General features: G+C 48.3%; 1 protein-coding gene across 1 annotated transcript; it reads right to left on the minus strand.

The window, feature by feature from the left end:
• Positions 1-1737: 1737 nt before the first annotated feature.
• Positions 1738-14178, minus strand: LSG1 (large 60S subunit nuclear export GTPase 1). The gene is made up of 14 exons (XM_041475799.1): positions 14042-14178; positions 13850-13967; positions 13468-13588; positions 12825-12911; positions 11886-11972; positions 9756-9816; positions 8884-9060; positions 7416-7841; positions 7017-7118; positions 5907-6050; positions 5484-5607; positions 4789-4868; positions 3998-4171; positions 1738-2658 (listed from the first exon to the last, which is right to left on the minus strand). Exons 1-14 carry the CDS (start codon positions 14120-14122, stop codon positions 2479-2481), a joined length of 1962 nt encoding a protein of 653 aa, XP_041331733.1. The 5' UTR covers positions 14123-14178; the 3' UTR covers positions 1738-2478.
• Positions 14179-22579: the final 8401 nt, after the last annotated feature.

Consider the following 22579-nt stretch of genomic DNA (forward strand, 5'->3'; position numbering starts at 1 on the left):
CAGGTATGAGTGCAGGAAATAACAGCATCAGCCAGGAAAACAAGCTGCTTGAAAGGGGAGACAGAGCACTGGGGTGCTGGGGATCCCAAAGAAGAGACTGGAACCAGTTGCAGCCTGCATGCTCCCTCTACACGCACAAGGCACTTGAAGAAAACAGCACTTGAAAATGGAAACGGGCCTTCTCCAGGCAGCAGTGGAGCAGCAGGAGCTCATTCACAGGTGGCCAGGGCAGAGCACATTGTCTCCTTTGTGCTGGCTCTGACAAGTGAGCAGTGCCCGCATGGCCTCACGCCTGCCAGCTGCTGCCACGTGCTGCACTGAGCTGTCAGCAAGGCACAGCTGGCACTGCCAGTGAGGGATGTGTGATCAATCCACCACAGGAAAGCATTAATTTGCCTCTTACCTATTTTGCCCACTGCTCAGTAACAGCTTGAAATACTAACAGGTCTTTAAGTCCTTCCTCTGTTGAGGCAAGGGTCCTTTAGCACAGCAAGGAGCAGTTTGTATTTAACACCTGAGCACACACTACTTGCTTGGTCATATTTACATTATCCTCCATTCACTCATGCAAACACTGCAAGTTGCTTGGCAGGTCTCACAGCAAAAGGCTTCTGCAAGCAACAAGCAGTCATCCCACCTCTCAGGCCCTGGGGATTTCTGCCACTCACTAGATTTGGAAGGGTCTACATCAGGACACAGCCTGTCCAGCAAGGCAGCTCATGGAGACCCAGCTAGCAGGAAAGGACAGACAATGCAAAAGAAGAGAACTTGGGTACATGCAACATGGGCTGACAATTCAAAATGCTTCAAAAGGAGAAAAGCAATAGGAAAAAATGTTTTACATCTTCAATAAAAGATACTCCAGTTTGACAGGTAATACCTTCACACAAAACAGGACAAAAACAAAGGAGTGTTTCTGAGCAATCAAGTCCCTAGAGCATTGTAAGGGACAAAAGCAGGTGTCTTTCCTGCAAGGAGGGTGGAGAAGTCACATCAGAGTGACTTGGCTAAGGCACAGACTTTTCAGGAAGCAAAGATACCTTCGCCAGGAGAACTAGATTAAACAGTCTCTCCTGAGAATCTACTTTCCGCTACGGTACACTGCTTGAAAATACCATTGACCATATTAATTCAGTGTAATTATACTTTAACTTTACACGTGGCAGGACACTATCTTCCCTCCAGTGATGTAATTAGGAACTTGAGAGCAGGCACTCCAAGGGAAGCAGGAGCTGAGGCGAGAGCTCTGCTGTCAGGGGACCCTCTGCATACATAGTGCAACCTGGCTGCTCAGGACACACACAAAGGGTCACAAAGCCAAAACTGGCTTGGTTGCACACCCCACATTTGCTGTGGCTTTACTCAGCAGTTACTTTCATCTCTCCATCCACATTTAAAGCCTGGAAAGTACAGAATTACAAGACAGCAATCTCTTTTTATAGCAGCAAGAGGCCAGCATCATGTGTTACTCCTTCCACCACCTAAAAACAAAGCATGAGTCGTCTTCGTGAGCTTTTGCAGTCCTATCATTACTCCCTGTGCTGAATGAGGAACAAAGAGCTCTGATCAAGTGCATAAACATTTTCTCAGTAGGGCAGCTGAGAAGTAAATCTCAGTTTAATCTGACCCCAGGTAAGTAAAGTCTTTTTAGCACAAATACTCATGTACTCAATTAAAATCTGCTAATAGACAGGTCTCTGACTTAGGGCAATGAGACAGAACATGACACATACAGGAAGTAAAATCTCAAGTATATTTAAGGACAAATTAGCACCAGATTTTTAGCCAGTCATATGGAGCCAATGTTTTAAAATTGGGAAGTCACACAAAAACAACTGATACCAGCTCAGTGTAAAGGATATAAAAGCAACATTTTCCTTGCACGGTGTGCTGTGCTCTGCTCAAGCTGGGAAATAGGGAGGGGTTACAGATTCTACAGAATAGGACTGAGAAGAGCAGAGAAGGAAGAGGGCAATAAAGATCATTCTACCTCATTTGTCAAAACACTAAAGCATTTTGTCAAATCAACAAACAAGTCTTAAAGATCAGAAAAAAAAAATAAAAAGAGCCGTAGTGTCTCAAAATGTAACAAACATCACTCATTTGAAATTCAAGTGTTTAAAGCTTTTAGTCAGTTTTACCAGGGCTTGCTTTGATTGCAACAGCTATAAAATACATCCTTTATGGAAGGAAAAAACATTCCTGCCCAGCTCCATCTGCTCCCATTGAAAGGATGTTTCAGCAGCAGTCAAATGTCTGGGCTGGCTTCCAGGTAACACAAACAGCCAGGTCTCTTTCGTTCTCAGAAAGGATGAACTCCAGCCACCAGAGCCCACCCTCACCCCTGCCAGGCCAATCCACTGCAGAGAGCTCCCAGGTGAGCTAGTGATGCCCACTTATCTGTTTTTTTCCCCCTCAGTTAAGGCCTGTGAGACAGTGCAGTCCCTGCCCTGAAAAGGCAAGACACTGCTGCCACAGCTAAGCCTCCAGGTGCTTCGTGATCCTGCGGATTTTCTCCTTCTTGTTCCTGTTTCCGTGTTTCTTCCAGGGCTTTCCTGCCACGCTGGCAGGGCTGGGAGCAGCCGCAGGCACGAGGCCGCTCCCAGGCCGGTAGCCCATGGCAGCCCGGACCCCTTTCATCAGGGCACGGACGTTCTCCTGCAAAAGGAGACACAACCTCCAGTGACCAAGGAGAAGATACTCAACCACTGCAGTATGTCAGTAAAACCAGGCACAGGCAAGCTCAAACCCAGCAGGGCCTGCTCCCCCCTGCCCCAGAGCTGCAGGAAGGTCACGGCAGGCAGCCAAAGCCTGCCAGCAGCTCCAGCTCTGCCGGGTCCCCGGCGTCTGCCGCTGACGTGACACCGTGTCCCAGCCAGGATCAGCTCCAGCACCAGGATGGATCCTCACAGCCTCTGCTCTGTGCACAACAAACTGTCTTCACAAATAAATCTGGCGCCCAGGAAAGCCACAGACCAAAATAAGTTGCTCAAGTCTGGAGCGTGGGCAGCACTGACGGGGCTCGCAGCTTGTGCCAGCACTTTGGGCAGACAGAGCAACAGTCTGGTAGTCCCAAAAATTCTTTTCAGGTCACAGTTTTCTGAAATAGCTCACTTTTTTTTTTTGAAAAGAGCCCGAGTTCTTGTTTTTAAAATGCATGATTATCTTAGCTGTGCTAAATAAATGGTGTTCACATCCAGCTAACCACACAGAATGGAACGTGCTATCTATCCACAGCTAAAAACCTGTTCTAGTCCTTGTCAGGTATGCAGATCTGGTCAGTTATGGATTTCATATTTCACTATAATTAATACACTTTTTCAGTAGTGTAGAGGCAAAACAGATGCCTGTAGGATCTAACAAGAATCATACAGGTTAAGAAAAATTCCCATTTTCCGCTTAATTTTGATATTTCTTGACTGGATTTTAAATCAGTTTGTATTCTTTTCGTCTGATTTCAGGTTCTGAGTCAAAACCTCAACATAACACTAAATCATAACATATATCACAAATAGAATATAAATATAACATAAATATAAATATCATAAATACTAAATTATCTTTAAAAAGCTTATCACATCCTCTAAATACATCAGCTCAGGAAAGGAACGTCACTTTGAAGGACCTGTTAGTTCAAAACCATGTTCTGGGTCAGTTGTCAAGTCATTCCTACTTGTCTTTCTTCCCAGCCACTCTCCTGTTTGCTCAAGATTGATGTCTGACTCCTAATGACAAGGGTCACTCTGCTGACCTCTGAAAAATCATCTGTGCACACACCTCATTAGCAATCTTTCTGTCACCTAGAACATTCCCAGTGATTTAGGAGACAATAAAAAAAACAGAGAGCTCTTGGGTAGAAATTACATGCAGATCCCGCAGCATTAAGCACCATTAATTCAACCCAACACACCTCCATGCTCAAAGGTGGTTTCCCCCCAGTAACTACAGATGAGTGCTGCAGCAAAAATTCCTAGAACAAATCTTTTCCAGAATTTACCTGATGGAAAAAAGTTTTGTCCACCACATTTTCAATTTGTTTTGCTTTGGTATTTTTCTCAGGCTTCACCTGTCCAGTGGCCTGCACAGTTGTACTGTCAGGGCATCTTTGATGTTGGTACTGAAAATCATTTGGGTCAATACCAGGAGGTGGGTGGCAATATAACAGCTTCCCCTGTGAAAGCAATGGGACACAGTTGCTACAAAAGAAACTCAGAGAGGAAAGAAAACAACTCCAACCCTAGGAAGGGCCTGAAGTTTAGGGGTTCACACTGGCAGTACACTTTATTTCTACTCCCAGACAACAACTGGCTTGACTCCTAAGTTAAAGTACTGTTCCACCTCTGCATCAAAACACCATTTGCAGCTGCAGTGCCCAGCTGCAAACAACACATAACAGGAGCACCAGAGGATCCTATTAAGAAATTATCAACAATAAGTTGCCAAGAGATGCTAAAGAAGCATGCAGTATTACAATAATCAGAGCAACAGTCCTTAGTGCCAAATATTGGTCCAGCTGTACATTATGGGTTCATTTCTTGACTATCTGCTAGCTATTTTGGAGATATGATTATTTATTTAGCTGCCACCATATTTTTAAGCAATCACTTTTCTAAGATTAGGCAGCTTGAGAAATTCAATTTATTCTTTTAAAACACAAAAGCAGCCCAATTTTGAGAGTCTTTTGATACATGGTGATTTTAACCAGAGAAATAGAATTGACTTTATTGTACTCCAGTGCAACCTTCAATTCACCTCTGAGAAGAAAACCTAGATGTAAGAAGCACTTACACTGACATAATCTTTTAACACATATCGAGCTGATCTCGGTTGGTCTGGCTGTCCATGAGATGTCATAAAGCCCCTCATATCTGGAAGAGAAATCCAAAGTATAGTCTTTGTAAGTACAAGAGAATATTAATATGTTCTTCTTTGCTGCCTAACCACCAATTTGAATTCTTTCTCAAAAATACTCCCTTAGAAAGAGGCTTCTCTTGGCGAAAGCAAGAGAAGGGGAAAGGGAAGAACTTTGGTGGCTGCAGAGGTACTGCAGAAGCATCCTGACCTGAAAGAAACTATAAGAGCTGACATCTTCCTATTAGCAGAAAACTGCTAGGGTTCCATTCTCGTTTGAAAGGCAGAGAATGAAAATTCACTGTATTCTTCAAAGTCTAATTCAGACACAGATGGTGGGAGGTATTTGAAAGGGTAAGAGCACCACACTATAGACTGGCAGGGCATTTCACCAGTATCTTCCCACTATCACTACATCTGTCAGATGAGACTGGCAAATCACCACTCCAACTCACAGAGGAGATGAGCCATTAACCAAGACCATTCCTGAGAGGAGGGCAAGTCCTATCAAAGAGGTCCAATGCACAACAAACCCAAGCTCGGCCTAAGTTTAGAATGTTCTCCTAAGGAAGGACATGTTCAGGACCATGCACACAGTGGAGGTGACAGGTTTTAAAAGGATCATCACTCACATCCATAAGCTGTTAGCAGCTCTTCAGCTGTTGGCTTTCGATCTGGGTCCTCATCTTCTCTTGGCCTAATGATATTTATTCCATAGGTTGCTTCCAAAATGTTGCGTGGGATATGCTGGCAAACATAAGCTAGTGAAGGAAACCACTTTGTGATTTACAGCTTGCCCTTGTCACTCTAACAGCACACACAAAAGAATGACTTTCGGATTTTGTTGCAAACTAGAAAAATAACACAAGTCTGACAGCACAACTAAGTTGAAATGAGATAGGAAAAGACCAACACAGCAGGACTGTGTTATCCAGTATGTCGCACCTCCCTCAAAGCATGAGCACGTGTGCTGCAAGCATGGCTGGAACATGCTACTTGGCATACTCCAGACCCAACCCTTGCATGCACTCCTACAAACCCCATGCAAAGGATATTAGAGAAACAGGTGGAACATGGTCCCTCATCTGATCTATAGGCAGAATTCCAGAACAAATCATTTCTGCTTTGGTAGAGACGAAAGACGGCATCACCAGACCGGGGCAATCGCAAAGGCACAGGCCAGGCTCCACATACAGGGTCTAGATGATAAATAATCCATTAGTTCACTATGGCAACTCAGTATCCATGGAGGAAAAAGGAACAAAAAAAAAAAAAAAACCCAAAACAAAAAAAAAAAAAAAGTCCATGGAGGAAAAAGGAACAAAAAACAAAAAAAAAACAAAAAAACCAAAAAAACCAAAAAACAAAAAAACAAAAAAACCAAAAAAACCAAAAAACAAAAAAACAAAAAAAAAACACAACCCAAAATCAAATGCATAGATGAAACATGGATGCAAATGACAATAAGCAGAAATTCTAACACAGACACCTGCCCTTCTGGTCCCAACCAATGAATTAAGGAGATCAGAAGTACAAGACAGCAACATTTTCAAAGTTCCTAAATAAGGTGTCCAGATGGGGGCAGCAAGATCTTCAGCTCTCCAGTCTGATGGGAGAGAAGAAAGCACTCCAGAAACCTTTAAGTTTGTGTTGGACCTTCTGAAACAGCTAGGAGCTTGAAAAGTACAAATCCCACAGTGGTCCCACACTATAGCACTGGAGTTGCTACCTCAAAATCAAAGCTTGATCAATATGAAAATATCAGCAAAACTACATTTATTCACAGCAATGATGTTGACAAGGATAGTCTGAAGCCTTGACCTTAAGGTACTTGAAGGAACACTCACTTTAAAAACCTTCTCTCCTCGTGACTGGTGTTGGAAAAAAAGGGACAAGGTAACTAAATAAAATCAGGAGATGGAAAACATGCCCCAGTGCACAGCTCTCATGAGTGACTCAATATCGAGCACAAGTTTAGAAGCAAGAATTAAAGTTCCAAAATTGCACACATCAAGGCCACCCCTCTCCAACCTACTCTGCTGGCCACAGTTCAGGCTGGCAGAGCTCTCAGTGAGTGCATGTGGTTGCAACTAGGTCATAATGAAGCTCTCTTCCACTGGGGCAAAAGGAATGATAAAAAAACTGATGTTATTTGTTAGCAATACCTGGAAGTGTTTTGTACGGCCTGGTGTAGCAGACACTGACACCTTCTTATTTCCAAGGATTGTGTTGATGGTTGAACTTTTGCCAACATTAGGGTAACCCACCTAGATGACAAAGAAGTGAAATGTTATTAGGCAGGGTGATGCCAAAAGACTGACAGAGCTCTGGCACAAAAGTTCTTTAATAAAATGTTCTAAAAAAACCCCAAAAACTAGGGCAAGCAGAGGGGGCACACTGAGCTCTAGGACTTCAGTATTAATCTCTGCACAAAACCCACCGTGGTTTATGCTTGCTAGTTTTTATATCCTTATAGGAAGCCAGACTACAGGATGAAATTTTCCCAAGGAGGGCACATGGAATTAGATTAAGTAAGTTCCATTTAAGCACAAAGTCCAACTCACCAGCCCAACATTTACTTCCCCATCCTTCACTCTTGGTCCATTGTGCATAGTTTTGAATATCTCCAGCAGCTCACTTCTCTGTACTAGATGGCTGAAGTTCCTGATGTTCCTGTTCTGCTCCTGCACTCTGTGCTGCACTGCAGCACCATCAGTCCTGCTTTCCATCCTCTCTGGACCAACAGCATTTAAGTTGTCACCAGCTTCATCTTCAGAACAGGTTTGCCAGTCCTCCTCTTCATCATCTTCACAGTCTTCATATTCATCACTGCTGTTATCATCACTGCCCAGGACCTGGTTTGCACTTTGCCAAGTGCTGCCTGTGGATGTTCTTTCTGTGCTATCTTGTGCTGTGTTGTCATCTTCCTGACTGGAGCCCCCATCCTCAGAACCACTCGGGTGCCCCGCTGCCCCCTCAGCGCCCAGTTCCTGTGGGAACAGCAGTTCAGAGGTGAAATGCAAAGACAACCCCAAGCCTTGCTGCTGGCTCAGTGAGCTCTCATCAGCCAGATCCCAAGAGCTGACAATTCAGTGCTTTCATCACACTGGGGTTTTTTAGAGGTCTTAAGTAGGATGTAGGAAAAACTAGCCCATTTCAGGAGAATGACAAAAGTATTCCAAGAGGGACTGATCATGGCTTCTCTGTGAAGTCATTAAGAAGTTCCTCTCCAGAATGAATGAGTGCATACCCAGACTAGTTTTTTAAAATTATTAAGTATTCTGAGTAAAGGGAATGAATGTTATTTTTTAAAATGTTCAGAACACAAAGCCATTTTGTTTCATGTCTAAATATTTCATTAAAATAATTTCAAGCTGTTTTGTTTTCAGTCAACTCTACACTTCTTCCCTGCGAAGAGTTTACATTAAAAATGAAGATATTTTCACAACAATAGTATTTTGACCTTGCTTCTCAAAAAAAGAGAACTAACACCTTCAATCTCATTTTTAAACCAGTCTGTAAAAAACATTTTAACAAAGAACTGTAAACCAGATGAACAGTGTAGTTATTTTTGGAAGGATATATGGGATATTCCACAGCTGAATGGCCATCACAGAAGAAAGCAGCACCAATTGATAACATGCAATTTGGGGCAGCAGCTCAGTTTGTTCCACTGGGTAAATTACTTTCAGGTACTTTAGGTTCTCCAAGAAACACCTCCCCTCCCTGGGAAAGAAGAAAACCTCTATACAGATCACTCCAGCCCTTGCAGCATCCAACCCGGAAAGGTTTTCTTTCAATGAGTTAAGAGTTTGCAAGCAGGTCTACAAGGGCTGTTTCTGTCTTCTGCACTTTGTTTACCATTTTACTCTCCTCACTTTTGTCTCCGAATTGATCCTTCAAATGCTGTTTTACAGCTGCACAGGTCTTTAAAATAATCCTTTTGTGCTCAGGTATATCACAAGGATAGCTGCAAAGCAATTACCAGCTGCAGCCAGCACAGACCTAGTCTGAACCGGTCACCTGCAGTACCTTTGATTCTCCACAGAGCCGTTCACACTCTGCCAAAGCTGACCAGAACACCACCTTGACACCCTCCTTCTCAAAGAACTGTGCCCAAGCAGCACGCTGCTCCTCACTCAGCAAATCTGCTTTGTTGATCAGGATCATGTTCTCCTTGTCATTGCTGACTTCCTTAACGTAACTTTCCTAAAGAAAACAAGAGAAGGATCAGTTTGTGCTCTGGTTTCGACTCCTTCCACCCCAAGACAATACAAGAGCAGCAGCACAAATTACTCCATGCAGCCCCACACGAGTGTAGCCAAGCTTACCATCCCTAGGCTGGTGGAAGTGCTGTTCAGCAGACAGCCATAAGAACAAATTGGAGCATGCAACTACCACAATACAGCTTGTTGCTAGCCATGTGTGCAAACACCTCGTCTGCTTAGAGTTGTGACAAGATATTAATCAGCAGGAGCTCCTAAAATAACTATTTGAGCAATTTCTCAGGTCTCCCTGATGCAGTGTTCTATAGCCTATCATTACAAACTTGTCACTTCAGTAATTTTTCATCTTTTGTAATCCTCACCCACTTTTATTCCACTATGTTTTTACATAAGACAATTCCTTTATGTGAGGACACTTCTAATGACTAATGAGGAATAAAATAGTATCTGCAACGTAACATCTGCAGAAGAGCCTCTAAATCCACAACATTCTGTGTGAAATACCAAAAGACAAAGAAAAATAATTTCATGCCAGAATACTTGCATCAATTCATAAGATATTCACCCAGCCACAACAGCAAAACAGCTTCAAGGTGGCTGAATGCACTGAACAAAGAATCTATCACATAAACATTAAAACATAAAATGAAGACAACATTCAGAAAGTGGTTTACTTACCAGGTCTTGACATCTAAACAGAAGGGGGTTTCTGGCATCTACTATCTGGACTACAATATCACTGCAAAAGTAAAGGAAAGCCCCATGAAGTACTCCTTCTTACATTGCCTCAAAGAAAGCAGTAAGACACAGCAACTATTCACTTTTAGGTTTTCCTTGGAATTTTAATAATTTGAACTGTATTATCCTACTAAATACCTTTACTGAACAACAAAGCATTTCAGCACTCCACCTGCCCAACAGAGCTATGCTTGTGCTACAAGCCACTACTGCCATACAGTGCTTCCTTCTCTTTTGGCTCATTCTCCTGCACAACTGTACAGCCAGCAAGGGGAAAGAAAACATGCCAGTTTTGCCAACCCATCTACCCTTCAGAAATGCTCAGCAGGCAAGAACCACAGTAGTGGTACTCCATCTTTTAGAATGGTGCTAAAAACTGTGACAACACAACTTTTTTCTGTTTGTTCTTATCCTCAGCTGTGGCAGAGTGGTTATGGAGAGAAAGAAGAGGTGGTTTTCCTACACAGCGAGATATTTTGGAGCACTGTTGTCCTCCTTGCATGGAACAAGATGTACAAAGCCTCCCACAAGTGACATGCAAATTTTAAATATTTTATATTGGGTATCTTCAAAAGTTCCTCTGTACTCTTTTTGTCACAAAAAGCATAGAACAATGAAAAAATAGCCTTAGACTTCAGTAAAATATGTTACTCCCCCATGCAAGCAAGGCCTTGCAACATGCTTCTAGGAAACACCTTCCAAACCCAGAGACCAGGTTGCCATCACATACACGAGCAGGACTCATTAGTTCCACACAGGAATTAAATGCAATGGCTTCAGATCCCAAAGGCATCTGTGCTTCTTTTGTCAAAAGGACAGGAAAATTAAACTACAGCCTCTTCCACTAGAACTTCTCCAGGCAAGTAATTTAAAATGCTGCCATGTATTATCACATGCTAATTCTATTTGTTTGACAGGGATTTCTGTTAAGTCAGGGCAACTTCAGAACACCACAGGTCGAATGAAAGAATTTCAAGCTTCACTAGGCAGTTTCTTATGTGTTAAAAAAAAAAAAAATCAATAATCCCCAAAGGGAATAATTTAATAAGCCCCATGTGTATCAAGAGGGCTGCACAGTTACAGACATTCAAAGATCAATACAAGGGAAAGCTGACACCATCATACTGGGATGGGATACAGGGAAGTTACTGAACCACACAGCTGGGAACTAGTTTGAAGCAAATACATGGAAAAGGCTGATAACAGATCAAATTATCTGTAAAGGTTAAAGAACTGAGTGACTTTAACATTTACTTCTGAGACAGCATCCTTACTCTACATGAAATAAAAAGCTTCGAAAGGAGCAGAAAGGCATTATTAACACACTCCAGTCACCTCAAAACACCCTGAACACTCACAGTGTACATCATGATAGCCTACAATGGATGCTCCTGACCAGCACTCTCCCAGCCAAGGGCCCAGCAGCACTCAGTACAAAGCCCCTTCTGTGAAAGAACCAGCTCACCATGACCTCACTGGTGAAGTATTTTTCAATTTTAGGAAAGTGAAATGAGACGATCTTAAACCTAATTACCAGTGAAATTAAATGCCCCAGTTAGATTGACGTAGCAGATACCACCCTTATTGTATTACAGCTCAGCAGAGCAAACAAAGCTGTTCCTGTGGTATGACAGCCCGTTGTCTTCTGTGCACTGCTGCAAGTTCTCTGTGTGGCAAAGACACAAGGGGTTCCTTCTTTCCCAACATTACTTACTCCTTGCCTCCTGCTCCTGAACATCAGCTGCTGCAGTTTGGTTGGGAAGGAGGGGAAGGGGTTAATCTTGGCAAGAGACCTCAAAGGCACTTTCTAAAGGAGGCCTCCAACACAGAGTTACTGGGGAAAGCCAAGAGCAGCAGTCTCTGAAGATTCTTCAGAGGCTCATAGTGCACATCACAGTGTTAAGAGCTAGCAGGCACCACAAAAACAAAATCACTGCAGTGCTGATAATAAAACATTATGAACTTAATAACTTTTCCTGTGCTGAGACACTTGAAGCTTGTCTCAGAAACTGCAATTCATGAAAATACATTCAACATCCCTTTCTAAAAAGTGGATAGCAAAATATTTACCTTCTTTCAATGACTCTCCAAAGCTGACGCCAAAATTCCAAGTTTCTTTCAAATGGGGTTAGAATTAACTTTTTCTCTTCCTCGAGGCTAAGGCAAAACAGAAAAAACAACATCACATTTGGTCCATGGCAGGCTGTAAGCTCACTATCAGTTCTTCCCTAGATCCAGAAGGCTTTAGTTTTGCAGAGAGTAATCAAACCAAACTCATATAGAAGTACTGCTTCTGATGTTTTTTCAAACAGATCAAGCCCTCAGGTACACTGCTGTCAGTGGCATTGGTTTAGTGGTGACACAATGGCTTCTGATCTTGTCAATACAGAAGTGGTAAAAGATGGAAAGAACAAGAACTCATCAAGAGTCTGCCTGTGAAATTTGAGAGCCATGAAAACAAATGAGAGAAGTTATCCCAAGTGCCAGTAGTTTTTTTCTTAATTGAGTACCACTTGGAAAAAATAACGAAATCTGGGGATGGTACCTGAAATACCTCTATACAACCTCTAACTTGGTGTTACCACCACCTGAACAACTTTACTCAGGGTAAGCACAGGTTTGCAGGGTGTGAGCAGATACCACCCAAGTCTCCAAGCCAGCAGATGCAGTGCCAGACCAGCACAGGCTGCTGGATGCAGCAGGCTGGCAGCACTGCTGCTCTTAAAAGACACACCCAGAGCAGTAACCCTCTACTTCACAGGTGAATGAAGAACATCACATACCATCCTGAATTAGTTTAAAAGAACATGCACACATAAGACAGCTTTGCAGAGCTGACCACAAAGACATGCTGGATTGTGGCTGGGATGTCCAGCCTTCCAGGACAAGTACAGAGAGCTACTGAATAGCCAATAGCTTCATTGGTCCAACAAGGATAAGTACAACCTGCTGCTTCCCGTGTCACTAAATGCCACCAGCTACTTACCCAGCCACAAGCAGCATACTCACTGGGCAAGCTGTCGCCTCCACTCAAGAAAGCTCTCTCTCTCTGCCTGCTTCAAGTCCTCTGCACTGGTTGTCCTATCCCAGTGTGGCCTATAACAAGCATATTTTGGAGTGAGTGGTCAGAAATAGCAGTCAGTCCAGCTACATTACTTCAGTAAATAGAAAATAAAAACCACACATTCAGCTATGCTGAAGTAATGATTCAGATGTGCGTGCATCTATTTTCAGCAGTTTTAAGTAAACCTTCTTTCCTTGCTCCTTCCAAACTCCATTAGCAGAGAGCGTGTACACCAGACACCACAAAGCTGTTTTCTTAAGCTAAGTTTTGTAGGGTCCTTAAGATGGGGGTTAATCTCTCTGCTCACCCTTCACAGAGCTCTGAAAAGGCTTACCAGGCAGCCTAGATGCACCTGCTAGCGCAGTGCCAAGCTTTGGGCAGGAAATCCACACCATCAGGTCAGAGAGGCTGGCACTGGCAGCACTCACGCGATAGACTGGCACCTGTACTGTGGGTCACAGCCCGCTCACATAGGTTAGTTAGTGGCTTCTCCAAAAGCAGGGTATTGCCAACCTGAGGGCTGTCCTCAGGCTTGCAGCCCCAGAGCCCCCCAGCCAAGGGCCACCCAGGCAGCCCTGCAGAGCTCACCTCCGCGGGATGCGCAGCAACTCCTGATTCTCCCGGTGCAGCTGCCGAACGCGCTGGGCCTCCTGTGCTGTGAGCAGGCCCGTGCAGCTCTGGGCAGACACGATCTGGGCATTCAGACGCTCTAAAGGACAGAGAGTCATCCAAAGTCACCCGTCCCCAGCGCTGCCACCCCTGCCACCGCATCCTGTCCCTGCTGCCCCCAGCTCCGGCTCAGGGCCTCATAACCTGGCCCAGTTCCCGCCGGCCAGACCACTGCCAGCTCCCATTCACTCACTCATCCCAGAACCGGTGCCGCCCCGTCCGGGGATCCCCTCCCCGGCCCCGGGATCCCCTCCTTGGTCCCCGGCCCAGCCGCAGCCCCCGGCCCGTCCCCGCTGCTCACCGGCCACGAAGCGGGTGCCGGCCAGCTCGGCCGTGGCCAGGAACTCCTCCAGCGGGCTCTGCTCGGGCGCCGACCGCAGCTCCGGGCCGCGCTCGGCGACCACCTCGCTGGCGTGCAGCTGCCGGGACAGGACACCACCGTCAGCCCGGGCCGCCCCGAGCTCTCTCCCGCCTCCCCGGCCCCGCGGCTTACCCATGAGGAGGCGCCGCGGCGCTCCAGCCCGCGCTGCCGCTGCAGGGAGCGCCCGAGCCCATCGCTCCGCTTCTTGCCCATGTGCCGCCGCCGCCGCACCGCCGACGGAAGAGGCGGGCCGACCGCCGCTTCTACCGCCCGCTTCCACCGCCCCTTCCGCCGCCCGGCCCCTTCCGCCGCCCGGAGCCTGCGCCCGCCCCGCCGTGCCCCGGTGTGCCCCGGCGTGCCCCGGCGTGTGCCGCCAGGCGGTGCCACCGCACCGGCCCCGGCCCCGGCCCCGGCCGTGACGATAAACAGTCTGAACATGCACAAGGGCAGGTTTAGGTTGGACATTAGGAAGAATTCCTTAACTGGAAGGGTGATTAGGCGTTGGCGTGGGCTGCGCAGGGAGTTGGTGGAGTCACCGCCCTGGAGGTGTTTAAGAAGGTGGCACTTATTGCCATGGTCTAGTTGATGTGGTGTTGGACTCAGTATCAGAGGTCTTTTCCTACCCAGTTGGTTCTGTGATCATCCATCCATCCATCCATCCATCCATCCATCCATCCATCCATCCATCCATCCATCCATCCATCCCTCCCTCTATCGCTCCCACCCTGTGGTGCTCAGTATGGACACAATCTCTCTGGGTCTCCCCTCCTCAGGCTCAGCTCTAACCCCCTCCCTCCCACAGCAGCCACCTGCCCCAGCAGTAATGAGCCTGGGGCACGGTTCACCGCCCCCCGAGGCTGGTGCTGCAGCTGGAGGCCCTGGCGGTGCGGTGGCACACAGGGCTGCCAGCCCCAGCCCTGGCAGCAGTCGGGCCAGTTTCTCTTGCTGGTTCAGCCTGCTGCAGATGCTGTCAAACCACATTGTGCAAAACCCTGCCCGGCAGCCAGCCTTGGGGGCAGGGGTTTGTGTCTCCCTCTGGGGAAAGCCACCAGCTCCTGTGGCCGAGGTTGACCCTGTGCCCTGTAACACAGCCAGGCCAGTGCAGGTTCCCTTTCCCTAGTGTCAACCATCCCAATACAGCAAACAGTGCATGCAAGGAATGAGGCTGGCAAAGCAGGATCCTGGATGCAGCTGTGGGAGGTACACTATGAGGTTGCTGGCAAAATCCAGCCAGAGTCTGGGCATCTTTGCCAGACAGAGGAAATTGCATGACCAGCCATGAATGGATTTCAGCAGCAGCCATTGTGACTGGTCCGGGTCAAGATGGGAGAGCACAATAAATTAATAAACAACTTGACCTGTACTTGCTCACTGAACTGATTTATGAAGCATTTCTCCTTTATGGTTGTTGGGTTAAAGCCAGACAATTTTCACTACAACTCTGTAATATGTATCAGTTGTAACTGGAGAATAACCTGTCTAATCCCTGGAAAACAGAAGCAGACAAAGCTTAACTTCAGGAGCTGGCCATCAACAGCATGGCAGCATGCACAACGCCCTGGGCAGGAGTGGTCTTTTCTGTCTTTTCTCTCTTATCTTTTCTCTCTTTTCTCTCTTCTCTTTTCTCTCTTTTTTCCTTTTCTCTTGCTCCATGATAAACACCCATTAGGAAGGCACAGCTTTTCTTTTCTTCTTCTTTTCAAAGGCAGTAACTTCATGGCATAAATTTCCCAAGGACGTCTGATCCTTTGCCATGCTCATCCCAGGCTCTGCCGCCACCACCAGCCTGGTCTGGCCCCTCCTTTGCTTCCTAGAGGCAAATAAGAGAGATGAAAGGGGACTCAGCAGTCGCCTTTTCATTTAGGTGAGGTGCTTCAATGGAAGCTGGTGGGCTGCAGACAGCAGGCAGACATTTAGTAAAATAATTTCTAATCAAGTAATCTTTAATAAAACCATCTCAAGTCTTTATGTGGGCACTGAAGCAGTAATATAAGTGCTCATTATTGTCTTTCTTTTGTACTTCAGTTAAAAGTTACCTTCCCTCTACAATGCATAATCACCAGCCAGAGCAGCCAGCCAGCCTGGCTGATCCCCACGCCTAGGGTCTGGCAGCACTTCTAACCCCACAGCTGAGGCACGTGCAGTGCCATTCCCAGGCTGCCCAACCACAGGCAAAATGCTCTAATAATTCCATTGGCAAGGCCCTGGCAGCTCAGCCTCAGCACCACCAGGGTCTGGAGACTGTCGGTGCAGAGTGCAGAGCTCAGTGGATCTCCATGGGACATGTGCAGCTGGGTTCAGTGGCATGAACTGGAAACAGACACTCAAGGACTGGCAGAAGTGTTGGTGCAGTAGGAAAAGAAGGCTTGCTCCAGCACCTGCAACCCATCCTGGGGCAGGGAGGTTTGAAGATAACCTGAAGAAAAAGATCTCTGCATTTAGATTGGGATGTTTTCCCACACGTTGCCCTTTTCCCCTCACCTTTCCCACTTCTAGACTGAAGTGCTTCAGGGGACAGTTAACTGCAGGTATTTTCTACCACCTTTGTGGGACCTACTTAAGCAATGACCAAATTGCCCTCATTGTTGCAACAGATATGTTTCTGGGCACTTCATAAACACCAAGGAGTTATTTCTGTCTGGTGGTGCCAGCAGCACTGCGAAGATCGCTTTGAGCAGAGCAGTGCTCAAGGAGATACAGACTGGGTCATCCAAGTGGCAAAAACATCAGAGCTGGAGTAGTAATTGCATATTTCTAATTGCCATGTTTCTCATCCCTCTCTGTGCCTACCTGAGCAAGACAGGCTGCTGCTGGTCTCACCTGAACATGACAGCCTGCTGCTCCTAGAAGACATTTATGCATGGATTAATCACACACAGTGGAAAGGGAAACTGAGGTACAGATGCTGTCACAAGAGCTGCACAGAGGCAGCTTGGCACCAGAGTGTGCATGCCAAGAGCAAAGCCAGGCAAGGAAAGCTTGGAGGAGAGCGGCACGCTGCTGTCAAGTGTGATAAACCTGTTGATTTGCAGCCCATTCCCATATGATGGAGTAGCTATCACTGCATGCAAAAGGAACACAATTTTTGCTGCTAGGCTTTCTTTGTACAGCTCATCTCTTTGACAGAGATGGGCTGGACTGAGGTGTTGTCCTGGGAGAGAAAGCACCCCTGTGCATCACAAAACTTCTCACCACTCCTTAGAAAAGCACTAAGTGCCCAGCACTGTTGGCTCTTTGGAAAGTGGCCACATCTTTGGGAATTCTCACAAAACCATTGCATAGACGAAGTAAAATCTGCTGTCCTTCCAGCACATTGTAATCATTGTCTTGGGCTTCTCTCCCAACTTCTTATGCCTTGGAGCCAAACCACTGCTCCAGTTTTTGATGCATATCCTGAGAATTATTTAGCAGCAGCAGCTCTTTTTCAAAAGCCTGTGATAATAGTGCATTTTTGCCTAAAGGAAACATCGTTCTTTCTGGACAATTTTTCCTCCATGTTCCTTTAAGGCAGCACTGGGAGATCTCAGGACTTGTCTCTAAAATATTCATGTGATGGCTATTCATTATTCATGTAGGTTCACAACGCTCAATTCAGCGGTACTGCCAGCCTCAGCCTGACAAGCAGACCCATTTAAGAAACCCTCCCCACAGCAGCCCTGAAAGAACACCAAGACAATTTTGCTCTGTGCACAACTGCAGCTGCTTGAACCCCCTTCTTTCCAGCTGTACTCAGAAGTGGCCTGGCACTGTAGGAAGAGTGAGAGCTTGTTCTGCATGCTTCCTATCTCTTGGTGAAGGTCTTGCTCCTCTTTAGAAAGAGCAGCATGCTGAGGAAACTCTGAAGCAGGGCTGCCTGGCCAAGGCTGAGCCCTGAGAAGGCACCAACCCCGCTGGGGCCCTCAGTTTTTTAGACTCCGTTTTTTCCACCAGCCCTATGAAGATAAAATCACCTCCTTGCCTGGCAGGGTGGGGGCAAGTTAATTAGAGAGAACTGTCTGCCTCTTTGAAGGCACAAAGCACCGGATGGGAAACCGATGGGATTTCTCCAGCTCCCATTGTGTCAGCTGTGCCTGGGAAGTCTCACCGTGCTGCCCACTGCTGCCCCTCAGCATGGCCCATGGTGGCAGCCCCCAGGATGGAGCACTGAGCGGAGGATGCTGCCCCAACACCACCCCTGTGCCCCCTGACTGGCACACGGTATGAGGACGGATGTCCAGCACCAGCCCACCCAGCAAGCCGCCCGAGGGTGCCGTGACACCCGAGGGAGGGCTCTGCTGCGTTGGACACCGGCTGCCCTTCTAATTATAGCAGCCGGTGCAGGAAGCGCCGGGGCTGTGCAGGAAGCGGGGTGTGCCGCTCTCGGGGACTGAAAAACAACCACGGCAGAGGTGTGCCCACAGCACCACGGCACAGCCCCTGCTCCAGGGGCACTGCCGGCCTTCGGCACCCTGAGCAGCACTGGCATCACCCTTGGTGCCCCAGGGGGATCCAGGCCTGCCTGTGCGTGGATCTCCCACAGTATTCACATGGCCCCGGCATCACCTGTGCTCCCAGCCCCCCCGGCCCTGCCGGGGCACACCCGCTCCAGGATGGGGTGCTGCTCCACTTCAGAGAGGCTGGAGGGCAGCAGGGGTGGCATGTGGCTTCCATTAAAGGCTGTTAAGGACCCTTCTCCCTGAGCAGGTCATGCTGTCCCCTGCCCTGCCAACTTGTCCCTGCTGTCCCTACTCCCGGTGACAGGCAGCCATCCACACTTGCTGCTGGCCAGACCTGGCTGATGCTGGCAGGGCTGGGGGCCATGGCACCCTGCCTGCCACCACTGATGGCCTGTGAGGCTCAGGAGCCACTCAGTCTTTCCGCTTCATGGAAAAACCTGACAGTTCAGCATTTCCTTTGTCCCGGTTTGGAACAAAGAGTCAAAAATTTGACGTGTTGCACAGTTATAGAGACTCTGAAATACTTTGTTTTGGAACATACTGAAATGCCTGTTTGCAGTGTTTCACACTGTGTCACTTCAGCTGCTGCGACACAAGAAGTTCTATTGCTACCTGGGGGGAGAAAACCTGACATGTTTTCATAAACTGACAAAATCAGTACATTCCCATGAATTATTTTGATCTTGTCATATCAACTTTCTCCACCACTCTCCCCAACCAGAGATCCCCATCAGCTCCAATTCCAGCTGCTGGGCACAAAAGCCATCCCTGAAGCAGGGCTGCTCCCTGCGGGGTTTCACCCTCTCCCATCAGACAGACCCGTGCATCTCTCCACACTGCACAGGGCAGCCAGCATGGGCAGCCTGGCAGCTCCCTCCAACAGAGGTATTGGACAGCTGCCTGCCTGTCTGCACCTCAGAGACACCGTGCACCCCAGAACCTATGGGCTCGTGGTGAGGTGTGACCACGGGCTCCAGTGCAGACTGCGGTGGCCAGGGCAGGACAGGGATGGAGTGTGGCAGGGAGGGGGGTCTGCCGAGGGCCAAGTGCAGCACTCACTGTGCTGCTGGCCCTGCACCGCAGGGCAGAGATGGTATCTTACAGCTTTTCCCACGCCTTGCTCTGGATTTCCATGCATGCAGGAAGGCAGGTGATGCTCGGTAGCTGCTGGAATATTGCATAAATCGAGAGCAGGCTGCTGCACTCCCCCCGGGCTACAGCACCATGCAGATAAGCCCCAGCGCGCAAGTCCTACACATCACGGGTGCTGCTGGCCTTGCAGGCAGGAGGGAGCCTCGTGTTCCCTGGGAAGCAGGCAGCACGCCCTGGCCACACAGGGCAGGCTCCCCTCTCACTGTGCCTCAGCTTCTCCTCCCAGCAATGAAATACAGACATCCAATACCACAGGAACAGCCTCAAGCAGGGAGCAGGTGCCCCAAACTTAACTGGGCTGCTCCCTGCTGCCAGACTTCACCCAAAGGCTGTGGCACAGCTCCTCAGCCCAGCACAAAACTCAGAGCATTTTGTGTGGGAATTGCTGTCACAGACCACCATGATTGTAACGTGCTCTTCAGCTGCTGAAGCATGTGGCAATCATCCGTGCCCAGCACTGAACGGTTGCCACGTAGCAGGAAAGAGATGGTCCTGAATTATCTGGGCCCATTAATGAAGCAAAGAAAGCTACAGTGGTCTGGCACAGAGGCTGGCGAGCAAGCATGGTGAGGAACTGAGCCGAGACAGGTTCCATTCTCAAGGGCTGTGACCACAAGACACCTTCCTTGCTGCTGCACTTCAGGTGGTACAGAGGCAGGTGTTCTGGGGTGCTGCTGCTCCCCAGCCACCATCTGGAACCCCCAGTGGGTTTCTGAGATGCTGATAAGGAAACGTCTAGAACCTGAGAATGCAATGCAGAAAGGGCAGTGCTGCTGCCTTGGGACTGGGGAGACCATGAGGAGGGCAAAGGGATCAGATCTCCTCCTCACTTTACACACCACTGGGGTTTGCTGACAAGTTTGCCCAAGGGATGCTGGAGAGTCACGGGGCTCAGCAGCCTGCACGAGCCATGCTGTGAAAATTGGAAGTCTAGATTCCTGAACACAGATAACTTCAATTGGGATGGCAGAGCCCAGCATGACTCTTCAAACAGCTCTGTGGGCATCATTATCAGAAGTGTCTGTGCACCAGCACCAGCGCCCCCAGCTCTAACCTCCCTCCAGAGGCAGCACTGCAGGAAGATATGTGGGTCTTCTTGCTTGCTCCATCCCACCTGAAGCAAACACCTGCCTGCTGAGCCACCAGCCAAAGGCTCAGAACAGGTTCCTCTGCCCACAGCTGGAGGCAGGCAGGTTTTGGCAAAGCAGCTCCCTCGTATGGAGAGACTGCCATGCCCACGCATCCCCGAGGAGCAGACGGGGTTGCTCTCAGCCCTGCAGCTCACAGGCCCTGCTCAGGCAGGCGTTGGTCTGAGGAGCTGTGGTTCAGCAGGACACCTTGAGGGAGGAGGCAGATCTTCAGGCATTTTGGGAGTGCCACACCATGCATGGGTGTCAGATGTCACCTCAAGCCACTGGATTTATTTTATGTGCACAGCAGCATCTTCTGTTTTCACCTTGCAAGACAAAGAAGACAAAAGAAAAGTACACTGAATGCTACTTGGAGATGAATCAGCTGCACAAATCAGTCTTTCTCTCCCTGCCATGCAGTGGTCCTGCAGGCTGGCAGGAGTTGTCTGCCACAGGCTGCAGCAGAGCACACAGCCCCCCTGCCCCCCACACCGACAGCACCATGGGGGCTCCCAGTGGGTGCCTGATACCCAGTCTGCATCAGGGCTCAGAGCAGAGAACCCCCAGCTGGGAAGCTGCTGCTGGGCACTGCAGTCAGGGCAGACCTCAGCCCCTCACCTGCCCTCCTGTGAGGTCCCAGTGTGCTTTTGTTGAAGAGGCAGAGGGTTTGGTTCAGCACAGTGCTGAGCCCAGATGTGCATCCCAGTGAGTGCTGGGCTTCACATCAAGGGGCCTGGCTGTTCAACAGCTTGTGTGCACTGATTGGTGCACACCCAGCCCATGCAGCTCTCCAGCTGAAGTTTTCTCATTGGAAAATGGGAGTGTTAACACATTCACTTCTCAGGGCAAGCAGCAGCCTTCCTAACACTGTCAAACTGCTGTGCTAGAGCTGCTGAAGACAGAACTGCAGCATGTTACTGACCACAGTTACCACTGGCCTCTGGAAACCATGGCTGCAGCCAGGCACCCCCTGGGACCAGCTGTGGCTGAGCAGTGTCGAGGGATGGTGCTGACCACGCTGCCCTCCAGTGAGGGGGATTTTGGAAATATAAGCGAATGGGCTTAATAGTTTGATGCTGGTCACTGTGGTTACTTGCAATTCCCAAATAATCTGCTAGATGGCATTATGTAATAATAGTAATAATAATAGTAACAACAATAACAACGATAATTACATACCAATTTAATTGATCCAAACTCTAGAAATTATTTGTGTAATAATTTTACAGCACGAGTACATACTGCTCCCCTTTTGTTGAGCACTTTATCCAAACCCTGATGAAGTGCCATGATCTGCAATGCTAGAATTTCCATTCTTTTTGGCAAGATCTGACACATGACACAGGAAGCTATAGTAACAACACAGAGACCAACTTTTTCATTATGTCTGTGAGTGTACTCAGCAACCCCAGCAAGAAATTACAAGACAGTTTCTTGTTCTTCGGCTGCTGCATACAAATAAAGAGCAAAGGATTACTCATACATAATAACTAGTATTTGCTGCAGGCCCTTCAGGTCTCAGAGCCGGACTAACCAAACCAGAGGAAAGATCATGTTGCAAGAGCGGGATTTGTCCATGGCACACCCTGGCCGTGCAGGCAGCTGAGGCTGGGGCTCTCCCGGCCGTGGGGTCTCGCAGACGGTGGGGTCCGACAGTGGCCTTGGGATTTTTATCAGTTTAAGGGGATTTGGGGCAGACAGATCCCCCGCGGTGCCCTCTCCATTCTCCCCGCCCGTGCTGGCGAAAGCTGCAGGAGAGCGCTGTGGCGCCCAGGCTCCGCACGTGGCCGTGGCGAGCCAGCTGGGGCGGGCCGGGCCGCACTGGGGTCCCCGCTCCTCCGCGCCCGCGGCGGCACCGGCGGCCGTCCCCCGCTGGAGGCCGCGCTCCGCTGCGAGCGGGGAGGGGATAGGGGCCGGCCGGCCGGGCTGGCACCGCCCCGTGCCCGCCCCAC

The sequence above is a fragment of the Pyrgilauda ruficollis genome, unplaced genomic scaffold (assembly GCF_017590135.1).
Source record: "Pyrgilauda ruficollis isolate IOZ18807 unplaced genomic scaffold, ASM1759013v1 scaffold36, whole genome shotgun sequence".
NCBI classification, from domain to species: Eukaryota; Metazoa; Chordata; class Aves; order Passeriformes; family Passeridae; genus Pyrgilauda; species Pyrgilauda ruficollis.